We start from the raw sequence: 13,680 nt of genomic DNA on the forward strand, positions 1-13,680 counted from the left end.
ATGTTAAGAGTGTGGAAGCAGGAGGTGTCAATTCCCCTGGTGTCCGGCGCGGGGTCCGGGAGGCAGGGTAGATTCTTTGTGAACTAACAATACGCACCATTTGCTTTCGTAGCACGAAACTTTATGCATTTTGTCACAAGTTAACCAGGTAATACCGTAAATATCGTGACCATACTCAATCAATTGCCGTGAGACATTCTGCTTCTGTGCAATCACTTCAGTTGTTATAATCTTGTCTTCGTAAATAATTAGTCAATTTTCGGACTAGTAACTTGAAATCATAGTCTGTCTCTAAATCTGATGATATGCGGATCCGGAATTATTCTCCAAGAAACACTGGGCTCACCAGTATCTCAGGAATTAGAAGAAAAGCTATTGTGTAGTCTTGGAGAGTGAAAATGCTTTGCTATTTTGCCTCATTGATGGAAGCTCGCTCCTATATGTATGCTTTCCTAGTGTGTGGTCTTGCTGTTTTCGCTATAATACAAGTGTAACAAATCAAACTAAACGAAGAAACAGAACACTTATAGCAATTTCCCTGCCTCCTAACTATCCTCCACTAGTCCCACAGCCCCACCTTCCTCAAGTCGCTGGCGTGTCGCTCCAGGACCTTCCAGTAATCCACGATGTTACCCACCACGGGCTTACTTGCCATCGGGTACTGTGAGGCATCCTTCAACTTCGGCATCAGCATCTTGCCTTCCCCAACAATCACCCTAGCCTCCTCCAGGATTGTTGCTTTTCGCGCCTCGTTGCGAGCTAGCAGTGCTAGCTCGTCTTTTGTCATGGGCATGTTAGTGGGTGTAGCGGGGATAAGACGAGCGTCTAGAATTAACTTTTCCGCCTTTTCGAGGTAGGCAGCGACGCTGACCATGTCTACTCCGATCGAGGCTGCGGCCTGGATGATGGCCGGGTCCAGTGATCTGCGTTCTTCGGGAGAGGCTTCATCTGGCACCAGTTCCTTCGGAATACGTTTCTCAGTGGTCATTACGACGCTGTCCCTCTTCTCACTGTTTCTAACAACAGTAGTCGGCTGGCCGTGATCCGGTGAGGCAGACAGGCTTTTCTCAGCACGCTGCTGGGGAATTCCTTGGCTGGTGGCCGCGGGCGTAAGAGAAGCCGACGTACGAGATTGAAACTCTCTTCGGCTGCCGTTCTCTTGGAGCTCCTGTATCTCCCTTCGTACCCTCTTCTCGCGGAGCTGCTGGATCGCCTCGTCGTTCACTGCCATTGCCCGCTTGTTCTGGGCTCTCCTGCGCTCACGCTCTTGCGATCGACGCCACTGTTCCCCTTTGTTGGCCACGTTGGACCCACGGATACTGGTGCGGGATCCGGAGCTTCTTCGGCTCACGGAGCCTTCTTGGTAGTAGCTCTGACCACGGATTCCAGTGGTATCAGGGACTACTAAGAACTCACGATTGGAGACAGTGTGGCCCTGAGCGGGGCCATCAGAAGAGGTAGCAGCCGGCGCGGGAGACTTGTGCAATTCGACCGCTGAGACATCGCCTGCTTGCTTCGATGGTGCTATGTGAGTGGCCTGAGCAATTAGCGGTGTAGCTGAGGTATGCAGGACTGGCACGTCCTGAGCTGGTTTCTCCCCAGCTGTCCGAGCCATGATCATGGAAGGTTGAAGAGCTGAGGGGTCCTGAGCAGGCTGTCTACGAGTGAGCTTAGGATTTGCCCGCTTAGAAGGACTTGCCCCATTGGTCGAAGTGCTGAGTAGTACCGTAGCAGCTTCCGAAGACACTTTGCGTGCCCCGCTGATTGTTGTCAGCTGCCGCTCGGCACTTGGTTCACGTGATGTAATTGGAGAGGCCAGCGAGATGTTGACTTGGGCTGAAACTGTAGTACGCGTCTCTCTGCCCTCAGTAGCTGTCTTCTGCTTCTTCCGGCCTTCAGCTTCCACAGGTGCCTCGCGCTTGCGCTTTGCACCAAGAGCTAAAGCGATTTTTGGCTCCTCGTCCTCTTGAACGTAGCCAAATGGTCTGTTCTGACGAAGAGTGCGACCAGAGCGAGTGGTTCTTTGGGTAGCTTCTGAAATATTACTTGCAGAAGCGGTCGAGTTTGCTTTTAAAGCAGCTAAGATGACCTGAGCGGGATGCTTCGATTGACCTCCACGCCGAGAAGGAGCTTTGCGGGGCGCCATGAGGTTGGCTGTAGGCATTACGTTTAATGGTAGAATGATATACGACCTGAAGTGGACGTGCAGTGGTTGGACACGTCAGAAACTCGGGAATGGGGTTGAAGTGGAGGTAAAGAAAGAGAGGATGGGGTGGGGGAAGAATTAGAAGGTTATCTAAGTGGGGAAGAAAATGTGAATTATATACTAGTGAGTTCGTAGTTTAAGGCAACACCGATGATTGCGAATGGCTATTGTTATTGTAATTTCGAAAGAGGAGAAAGAAGTGGCTAGCATGNACCAGGCAGACAGGATAAGACGAAGCGAGCCAGTCGAAACTGTTCGATCTCCAAGCAGCTCCGAGGCAGCCTGTCATTCGTCTTAGCTGTAGGTCGGGAGCTCGCAGTCTGTGATTCTCGACTGACTTTGTTCACGTGTTCGGTCGCGAAGTGACCAGGTGGGTTATTCAACTAATGACTCCGCCTGCCTTTATAATAGACTGGATTCTGTCTCAGCCAGACATGCTAGCAGAACCTCCCATGCCTCTCTTAGATCTTTGCGATACTGTTGTGGCGATAAAATCAAACGAAGTAGCATAGCTTTCAAAAAATATGTTACTTTAGTGTAAAGTCTTGAATTTCCTCCTGTTCACTCCCTCCATCCTCGCGTTCATCTTGATACGCAACTTGGATCGGACTTGTAATATGGACAACTGTAACTAAGCTACATTGTCGGTATTATGCTTGAGCATATGTACTTCTCACTCCTTTCCATCTCTGTTAATTGTCAGACTATGTGGATTTATTTGTGCGTGACATTCTTTGCAAGTGTACGCATGTCGATTGGGAAATGAAGAATGAGAAATCTGTCTCTTCAAGGTTGCTCTAGGAGCCCTTATATATACATGAGGTGGGTGGGTCACTGGTACCCCGAGCTAGGCGTTCGGTGTCCGTAGCTGTAAGCCGACAGTAACCACACCCCGATCGACAACGCATCATACGCACATGCTTACCCAACCACCTATTATTGACCAAGATCAAGTTTGCTTACCACCCTATGTCTTACCACCCTGTTGCCTACCACCCTGTTCTTGTTGCCTATCACCCTGTTCTTGTGGCCTACGCCTACCTCATATATATAAAAGGGCTCCTAGAGCCAGCTTGAATAGACAGAGTTCTCATTCTGAATTGTCCAGTCAACACCTATCTCCTTTGTGTATACAAACGACAAAGGCACTCCGGTAAAACTTTAGTCATGAGTCTGAATTTCAATCTGAGATATTGAATGCCAGTAAATCACCTCGAAACTTCTAGGGAGATTGGGCGCTTAATATAGGAAGTTTATGTCTCAAATTTTCGATCGAAAAGGTAAACAGGAAACTGTAAAGATGAAAACTAGAGTTCCTCCTCTATCGAGTAAAAAAATTCTTCGGGAATTTTCGACCTGAGACGGGTTGTCTCAATTGCCTGTTACCTGTTCCTGTTGCCTGCACCTGCACCATGTATATATAGTCTCTTCTATTTCGTAGATCAATCAAACACACGAGTCCGTTCGACAAGAATGATAGACGAAATGAGTTGTAAAATGGGCGACCCTCTTTTACATGTCTACTACTACCAACAGCGTGATTGCCGACCGTCGAGGTCACTGTCAGGTACCATCTTATGACTCACCACCCTATCTCTTGCCATCGTATGTCTTACTGCCTATTTCTATTACCTATTACCGATTGAGTGGCAATATCGGCCTGGTGGCAATTGAGTAACAGTTACATATCGTCGTCAGCGTTGTCGTCAGTCCTTTGCTCCCTACCCTATGTATATAGAGAGCTTCTAGAGCCAGCTTCAATCGACAGAGTTCTTATGAGTGACTTGTCCGTTCGACAGTGATTAACTTACAGTATTTCTTTCTCTTCAGCATTGCGTTAATAATATCATATAGTCCACAATTTCACTCTATTAATCTTCAAGCTAGGCAATATATAAAGTTATGAAATTGCTTTTTTATAGTCAGCCGCCTAGATATTAGAAATTGAGTAGAACAATTTAATTGGCTGGTTCTTATCGATAACCGTTGGACTCGAAGTGCCGTGCTAAGGGATAGAACCCATATTATACGAACGCACTAACTGCATACGGTCAGAAAATCCGTAGAGCAGCTTGGCTAGGGGGCTTAGGTACGCAAGGGGCGCTCACCAAATTTTGGAGCCTCAATAAGATAATGTAAAGGTAAAGCATTCAGCAATTGATGATTTATTTTTGAGAGCAAAGTGAAGGACGCTTTGAATTTTACACGGTGTGTGGCTAGCTATATTTTCTAGAGAATTTTCCCGTCCCATTCCTATTAAATTACAGTCAAACCTCCTTAATACCATATGGGGTATATAACGATATCCCCTACATTACGATCTATACCCCTTAATCAAGCCTTTTTCGGCGTAATATTACGATAATCTGACTTTTGACAATATCGCTAAGTACCTACCACCAATATCGTCATAATTAGTTAGAGAATTTGTATGGGAAAGAACCCTATTTAGCCCGTAAGGTAGACATCTTAAGCCTTTTTAGGTATTAAATCCCCGTTTTCCCTACTTATTCGCCCTATACGTGACTCTTGATATAACAATACCATTGGTATTACGATACGTTCGGCCGAACAAACGGTATCGTATTAAGGAGATTTGGCTGTATAAGCTTTGGTACCAAAGACCCGATCCCTACATTCCGAACAGGGCCCAAAGTCCAAGTATGGCGCCCGTGCCTGCCATTCCGGCGCCATTTAATATGCTAGCGGCATTTGTAGCTATAGATGAAGCCCCTGCGGCGGTGCTGCTTGGAGTACTGGAAGCTGTTCCGCTAGCGGATGGTGTAGTAGATAAATTTCCTCCGATAGCAATATATAGGAGAGAAATTCCCATGATCGGAGCAAGAGATCCATCGTCATTCATCATTAGTGCGTACTCGGAAGTATTGTAATGTGCTGTAACGCCCAACGTATCGCCTTTCTTAAGCGTACCATCATTCGGACAACTCGCAATAGAAGATATATGCGCCATATCCATGTTCATCATGGGCATGTTCATTGGGCCTGTCTCGATGTAGCCTTCCGACTGGCCGTAAGCAGCTGAACAGTTGCAGATCATCTTGTTGTTCTGCAGAACCTCGATGTACGTCCCCCCGTCATGAATATGGCCAGCAACATCGAGGATCTGACCTGATATATCCGAGGTCCAGGGGGCAGACGAATACTCGAAGGTTGTGTTTGCCTGAGCAGGCATGTCGGAAGTAGTGCAATTTCCAATGTCCAACCAGACCGGAGTGACAAAATCGAAACCAGATGGCACGGTTGGAATATACTCGAATGTTATTGTAACCACTGCATCCCGCGGTTCCACTGTCTCGTTCATAAGCTCGACAAGCATGGTAATAGTATCGGTCTCGTTAAGGAAATATCCCGCTTTCTGTGTGCTATAGACCTCATTAGCCACTTGAAACGGATTCGAAGGTAAGGGCTCACCCATTCACGCATATGTTGAGGGGAGTCCTTTCGTTTCCAGACGCAAAAAATCGATCAGGAAACTTGGTACAAACGGCATCACTACGATTTAGATTGTACAGTACTGTGTGGTGCAGCCACATGCCCGTGTTACTGTTCGCATATGTTCCGTTCGGGTACTGCAGTCCAGCCTTTATAGCAGAGCATAAGTCTCAACTGACGAATCGCACGCTTGGATCAAGGCACTTACCTCCATAAACGTGATGAGACAGTTGGTGCATGGCTTGGTGATGTTACCGATTTGGAAATCTTTCATGCCATTGTTTTGTGTGCTTGAGGGGGCTGTAAAAGGTCCGTAGCTGGTTTGGACGCGCGACGAGTTGTACTCGGAAAAGAATTGTGCCTTCAGAGAGGTGGTATTCGATTCTATAAGATGAGAGGTTGGTTTAAGGTCGGAAATTAGGACTTCTGGCTGAGGGACTAGAAACGCCAGTTGAAAACTTGGAGTGAAGATGCATTTACCAGCTTGTATCTCTGCACCTAAGGCGAAAGCAGCACTAAAAGCCACAAAAGCGCGACGCATCTTGGGCACGCTTCTTTGGAGCAATTAAAGTGTTAGGGATTCTCTGAGAGTCACGCAAACAGATGGGAATGGTATGGGCGGCCTTCCAGTTTATAGAAATCTATACGACATACGAGGATCTGCGCCATGCGCCATGCGATGTGCGAATCCTTAAAGGATCACGAGCCAATGTAACTTTAATCTAGTGGTCGTTGCTTGCGCGTCCTTAGATGAGCAGAACCCTGACGTACATGCCGATTAGCGTTTATGAATTGAGTGTATCGAATAGGTCGATAATAATCATACACCCTCTAATTAAGATGTATACACCTCTCTAAAATAGGCCTAGATTCTTTTACTTTAGCCTTATATAGTCCGCAGGCGTTAAGCAGAGGCAGCGTGGTTTTCAATAAGCGAATATTCAGCCAATAAAATATCGGCAAATGCCAATATTTGCAGTGCCAATATTCAATATTTGCAACACTTTTAATAAAATAGCTCTAATAGTAATATATTTATTTTAAAAATAAAAGATTATATTAAGAATTGGCATATATTGGCAAGTTTTTAAATTAAATTACGTAATTAGTTGTTATATAATTGCGCGCCTTCGTATAGTATTTTAATATTAATTCTAAACGTTACTCTACCTCACTTCACCTTAGTAGCAGTAGCAGCAGCAGTAGTAGTAGTAGCAGCAGTAGCAGTAGCAGCAGCAGCAATAATAACAATAATAACAACAACAGCAGCAGTAGTAACAATGTAAGTACATCCTCTGGACAGCTCGTACAAAGCTAGCGCCCTTTACAGCTTTATAGGTTTGCCACAGCTTTAGAGCAGCTTATACCCTAGCTTTAGAAGTTTATATAAAGCTAACTTTAACTTAGGGCTCTCGTTCTCTATAACGCCGCCATTACCGCCGCTAACGCCGCCGGTGCTAATGTTAATCCCATCCTTATAGTAGGATAGCAGCAGCTGGCTCCCTACTGCCATAGTCTATAGGCTTAGGCGTTGCTGGCCCTTTTAGGGCAGGATATGGAGTTTATATAAGGCGCGATCTCCCCTTATTAAATAGCAACGTACTGGCCTTTATACATTAACGCCATCCTTATATAATCTTAGGGTAGGGTAGTAGGTAACCTATACGCTACGTGCCTCAGCGCTTGCCTAGGCTATTACCCTTTCCTATTATATTATCGGGTACCTAGGCACTTTGGCGGAGTATATGGGAATTATAAGTGGCGTAACTATGTAGCTCGCTGCTTTATATAAGATAAGGATAAAGGTGGTAGTAGCGGACCTCTACACTTACTATAGGTAGGGGCTAGCGGTGCTAGTAGTAATAGCACGGTAGCAGCGCCGTTGCTAATTAAGGATAAGGAGGAAGACTAGCCAGGGGGTAACCCCTAAAATGCTATTATTCTAGCTTAGGTACATACAAGCTTTTATTTAGTATATTAGTAACCTATATATACCTAGCTGGTTAGGAGTGTTGCTAGCACTTATATATAATCTATAGCTTAACGTACCGTATAAGCTTAGTAGTTATCTTATATAATAAAACTAAAACAGATTAATATATAGATAGGTCCTTAAATTTAGAGCTTTATATAAGGAATAAGTTAAGTTTCCTTAACTAAAAGTTTAGTTCGGTGCCACTGTTTTATATACTCTACCTATTTAAGAGTCTTAACACCTATTTATATTCTTTCCTATAAGATTATATAACGTACTTCTAAAAAGGTTCGTTTAGGTTCATCACTTATTACTAGAATTAATAAAATAGTAATTACTAGTAGCAATAGTTATAGCCATTATACGCGCTATTGCTTTTAGCACCACTATTAAAGGGCAGAAAGCTTTCTAATATAACTTAGAGGATCGCTAATATAGTCATTATACTTATCTTAGCTCTAAGGTCAAGTAAACTTATTAAAATCCTTAACAATCCGTTTATATAAATTAAGTTCTTATTTAGGCCTAGCTTACCTATATAGCAACCCAAATAGCTAAAGAGTAGTAAAACTCTTAGGCCTAAAAGCTTATAATTGGTAATTTTCCTAGAGTTATTTAACCTTTTTAAGTATAGCTTTCTGCCACTTCTTTTCCTAATTTGCTTAGATATACTGCGTACAATATTTAAAATAAAAGATAATTGCCGTAGCGTATAATAGGGATTTATTTAACTTAAGGTAGTATTTATTAAACACCTTTTATCCAATTTAAATCCTAGAATAAAAGAAGCTATTCTTCTTATAATATTCCTATTATATGATATTAGAAGAACTTTTAAAAGTAAGAGAAGAAGATTCCTTATAAAACTCTACTTAAAATGCCTTATAAGAATATCTATTAAAAAGAGAACGTTTAAGATTATTATATTATAGCCCTAAGTTTTTAATATAACCCTCTTAAATATCTAAAGAAAATCATGCGTTATATAAAGCGTAGTCCAATCCTATAAAGTAAGGAAATCTTCGCCTAAGGTCTTAGCATACTTCTTTATATAAAGGTTAATTAGTGACTTAAGTTCTAAGGCTACCTAAAGCATTTAGTGCTAGCTATTTTACCTTATACGATTATTTAATAGGATTTGTCTTTAAGTAAGAGCAATAAAGTCTCTTATATAACTTGGTAAGCTCTAGGTATATATAATGATATTATAGAGTTTACTAAGTGTACTAAGGGTTTAAAATTAGTTTCTCCTAGAGTCTAGGTTAACTTTAACTCCTTTTTTATCTTTAATATTGTATAATAAAAGCTTATCTTCTTAAACCAAGTCTTAAAAGAGGAAGGCCTTAATAGCAAGGTGGATAATATGGCTATTATATCAAATTTGTTAGTATAGAGATTTCCACTCTATGTTATAATCTTCCTAAAGATATTTTTGGATCGTATAACATAAGACATTATTTATAGATGTATTATCGGCGATAATAGCACTAAGTCTCTATACGATACCGTAGTCCTAAAGTATTAGAAGCAGCGTTTAGAACTAGTTCTCTCTACTATATAATAGTGTCATATAAAGTGCAAGAAGGCCTCTTTATAGTCTTTTATTTTAATTAATAAAGTATACGTAGACGCTAAGTAGAAGATATCTGTTTAGAAACGTCTAGATATTTAGTAAGAGGTAAACCTTAGATATTACTAATTAAAGCTTCTTTTATATAACGTTCTTCTATATTACAAATATATTCTAAACTATTTTATTAACTATAGAATAAGCCGTTATAATATAACCCTTAACCTTTAAATTAAGGACCTAATAGAACGCGTAGAACTCTGGCCATTTAATAATTTAAAATGGTAGCCTTTATACGGTTATTAATAAAACAAGTACTATAGTAATAGCTTCCCGGTTAAGTGCAGATTGAAGAATAAGCATATTAATATTATTTGCCTACTCTGTATCGCGGAGCTGCATATAAAGATTATAAAGTTAAGTACTGGTTTTCGTATAAATAGGGCCCTCTTACTTTTTAGAACGGATATTATACTTAGACGAAGGTCCTTATATAACCTTACTAAAAAAAACTGGAGCTCTTGCTGCACCCGGCCTAAAAAGACCAAAACCAACCAAAAGAACCCTGAAAAACACCCAGAGAATCCCCCTGAGATGCATGCATCGCAGGGGAGGCACACGTNAAANGACGGTGGCTCGCACTCNCGCGCGACCGCTAGAACTACGCCNAGCAATGGCCCTCNANAANAAANANNGGCGAATACCACACCATAAAGCGGAAATACCTCTATTAAGAAGGCATCTAATAAAATATAAAGCCTATTAGACGCGTCTAGTATCTAGAATTGTAGGGGAGTAACCGTTAGCTATAACAAACTAATATAGCTAGTAGAATGGCTCCACTAGTCTAGTAAACCTTAGGCGCCCCTTTAGCAAACCCTTAATTAAATCCTCTAACGGCTAGGCAAAATTAAAAATAAGTATAACCCCCCCTTACCGGCGAACCGCACCTAGGCTGCTATAGCTACGCTTTTACAGTATAGGGAACCCACCCCCCTTAAGTTAATAACCGGGTATATAATTATAATATAACCAAATATAGAATAAGTAGAGGGGCTTAGGGGATAATTAGAAACAGAAGTCCTTATAAAGATACATAAAGAGGTTTATAACGCTGTTATAGTCTAATACCTTAAGAGCGGAGATATTAGAGTCACCTTAAAGGACTAATAGGCAAAGGAACGAGCTATAAGGGTAAGGGATAGGCTAGGAGAACGTATTAGCATAAAAGTACTCCGTAAGGATTACCCAGTTAAAGTCCCAGCGGTTCCTATAAGCCTTAGGGTAGAAAAGGGACGCCAGGCGGACAATATAGCAATTATATAGGAGATAGTAAAATAAACGGAACGCCTTATACCAGAACTCAAAATTACCTAAATCTAATAACTTTAATAGGAAAATATAAACTAAGTATATAATAAGAATAATAAGAGGATATAAGGGTCGCCGGAGACTTGCTAGGGAAACACCGGATAAATGCATAGCTCCCTTATCGTTAGTATATATATACTAGGAATACAAAAACTCCTTATCTAAAAAGGAATAATTATAAATGGCCTTATATACAACACAAGGCTCTATAACTATAGACTACGCCTAAAATAATGCTATTGCTATATATAATGGGGACACACCTAATCTATATGCGCAGTATAGGTATACTACGGCCATTATGTAGGCCCCTACAATATAAGATATTACTTAAATTAAGACTAAATAAAATGCATAAACTGCCACTAAAGCATATATAAGGCGTAGGAGAGAGAAGACTACATTAAATATAGGAGACGGAAGGTAAGGGCTTAACAGCTACGGGAATAACTGCACACTAGGTTATATAAATGGAAACAATAGGCGATAAGCTAGGGGGACGCAGGTGCCTTCCTAGCATTTCCTACCTTTAATACTAGAGGGCTAGGCCAGCCATCCCAAGCCTTAACGGGCCAAAAGTAACGCCACGCGATATTACTAAACTAATTAGGGACATAAGGGTTATAGGGGACATAAGGGTTATAGGGGATATAAGGGTTACAGGGGACATAAGGGAGAGGACGCCCCGTAGGAAGACCCCTATAGACAGTAATAGCAGGCTTAAGACCAGGATAATTAAGAATTAGACTTAATACGGCAAATATAACATTTATAGCCAACCTATAAAGGGTATATAGCCGACCAGTAAGAATAGGGGAAGAACCGGTAATAATAATAGATTTAGATATAGAAGCGCTAATAGGAATATAAGACACAGAAATAGAAAGCTCTATATAAAATAAGTAGTAACTAGGGTGTAGATATAAGAGATAAAAGCTCTAAATATCCTAAAGAAAGTAGAAATAGAAGAAGCGAGGAATAAAGGAGAGTTAAAGGACCCTTACTGGGGGTCCGCCACCTATCTATTATATAGTATAACTACGGCAATATAAACCACCGCCTTGCAAGGCCCCTACTAGATAGTTTAGACCTAGAGAAATACTATATTCTTACTATACAAGAGCCGTATTATAATACCTTTATATAATTAATATACTACCCCTAAGGATTCTAGCTCCTATATAAACCAAAAGCAGCTATATATGTGTGCTTTATAATTAGTAAGGCTATTAACCTATCCTTATAGTTATAGCAGGCAGTTAACCTAGATATTACAGTTATAACAATCTAAATATATAGGGGACCGGTATAAATTATTAATGTGTATAACCCTAGGGTTAAAGGGGTCCTATAAATAGAGAATATTATATTAGTAATAAGCTTACTAGAAACCGAAGGTATAGAGTCTATCCTATTAGGAGATATAAACCTTTACTACTCGCGGTAGGGGGGTATCCATATTACTGCAGACTAACAGTTAGAGTGCCTACTAAGAGCTATAGATATCTAGGGCCTTAAGCTAGCTACCCCCCTAGGAGTAATTACATAGCAATAAGGTACCGCTAGAAGTATAATTAACCTTATATTTATAGACAAAGGCCTATACCAGAGACTCGAAAGGTGCAACCCTAAAGAAGAATAGGCACTTACCCTAGACTATATCCCTATCTAGATATAGCTAGACCTAGATACTAAAGCGCAACTAAATAGAAAAAGATACGCAATAAGGAAGCTTAAGATAGATAGTTTCCTTAATACAGTTAAATAACAACTTTAAGACCTAGAAGAAATCCACCTAATACTAAACGAGCGAGGCCTATTAACTACCCCTAAGGAAATCAACCGAAGACTAGAAAGGATCTAGGCAGCAATTAAAAATAGGCTAAAAGAGCACTGCCCGATCTTAAAACCGGGCCCCTACGCGTAATATATATAGTCCACATAATACGCAGTTCTAGTTGCTAGCCAATAATAAGTAAAAAGGAAATATATAAGTAGCCATAACCCTAAAGATAAAAGACAATACAAAGATATAAGAAACCAGCTAAAGAATACCCTAAAAAAAGAAGTAAGGAATAACTGGAGACGGTTTATAAATGAGCATACTTCTAACCCGAGCCTCCCCCATAATAAGGGCCTTTGGGATATAGTAAAATAGGTAAAGAAAAAGGCAGGGCGCCTAGTAAAAGACCTATACCTACTACCCCTATAAAGAGCAGGAGAATTACAGGCCATAAACAATAATAATAAGAAGGTAAAGATCCTTATAGAAAGGTTCTTCCCCTAACCGGCTCTAGTAGACCTTAGTAATATTACGGGCGAAATACTAGTAACTCGCCTATGGGTCAACAGCGATATAATAATAGAGGAAATAGCTAGAACTATTAGCCGCCTTTTAAACAATATAGTACTAGGACTAGATGGGATTCTAAATAAGGCCCTAAAAACCTATAGGCCACTTATAGCACCTTGGCTTGCAGATATAGCCAGAGTATACTTTACTATAGGCTACTACTCGCAACTCGGAAGATCTATAACAACGGTTATCCTATAAAAAGAAGGTAAAGCAGACTACTTAATCCTAGGAAGCTACCGCCCTATTGCCTTAGAAAACACCCTTAGCAAGATCTTAAAAAGGGTAATAGCGGAACGCATAGCAGATATAGTAGAGGAACACGCCCTACTACTATAAAGCTAAATAGGGGCAAGAAAGAACCGCTTAACACTATTAGCACTTACGCTACTCACTACTACCATTAAATCTGCATGGGCGATGCGAAAGGACTTTATAGTATTAATGCTTAGCCTAAATATTAGTGGTGCCTATAACAATATACCCCACGAGCGTCTCCTGTATATCCTTAGGGCAAAGGGCTTCCTAGAATAGATTATATAATTTATCTAAGGATTTATAGGCTAGAAAGAAATATTACTAGTCTTTAGCGGATACTAGAGCCCCCCTATTGCAGTTGCAATAGGAATACCACAAAAATTACCCCTCTCGCCTATACTCTTCCTTTTCTTTATAAGCAACCTACTTAACTTCTTTAAGGAAGGGGCGACCTAGGGGATAGGCTTTGTTAATGATATAAACCTAATTATATA

General features: G+C 40.9%; 2 protein-coding genes across 2 annotated transcripts; both read right to left on the reverse strand.

The window, feature by feature from the left end:
* Window positions 1–243: 243 nt before the first annotated feature.
* K441DRAFT_653778 (uncharacterized protein) lies at window positions 244–2,433 on the reverse strand. The gene has a single exon (XM_067647583.1). It carries the CDS (start codon window positions 2,162–2,164, stop codon window positions 560–562), a length of 1,605 nt encoding a protein of 534 aa, XP_067508056.1. The 5' UTR covers window positions 2,165–2,433; the 3' UTR covers window positions 244–559.
* A 2,405-nt stretch (window positions 2,434–4,838) lies between these two features.
* Window positions 4,839–6,200, reverse strand: K441DRAFT_543294 (uncharacterized protein; the record flags this gene model as incomplete). The annotated part of the gene is made up of 3 exons (XM_067642730.1): window positions 4,839–5,589; window positions 5,639–5,808; window positions 5,868–6,200. 3 exons carry the CDS (start codon window positions 6,198–6,200, stop codon window positions 4,839–4,841), a joined length of 1,254 nt encoding a protein of 417 aa, XP_067508057.1.
* Window positions 6,201–13,680: the final 7,480 nt, after the last annotated feature.

The sequence above is a fragment of the Cenococcum geophilum genome (genome assembly GCF_001692895.1).
Source record: "Cenococcum geophilum 1.58 unplaced genomic scaffold K441scaffold_6, whole genome shotgun sequence".
Taxonomy (NCBI): Eukaryota; Fungi; Ascomycota; class Dothideomycetes; order Gloniales; family Gloniaceae; genus Cenococcum; species Cenococcum geophilum.

Coding starts and splice junctions, on each gene's coding strand:
- K441DRAFT_653778 (XM_067647583.1), bottom strand. CDS start 2,164: ATGCCTACAGCCAACCTCATGGCGCCCCGCAAAGCTCCTTCTCGGCGT.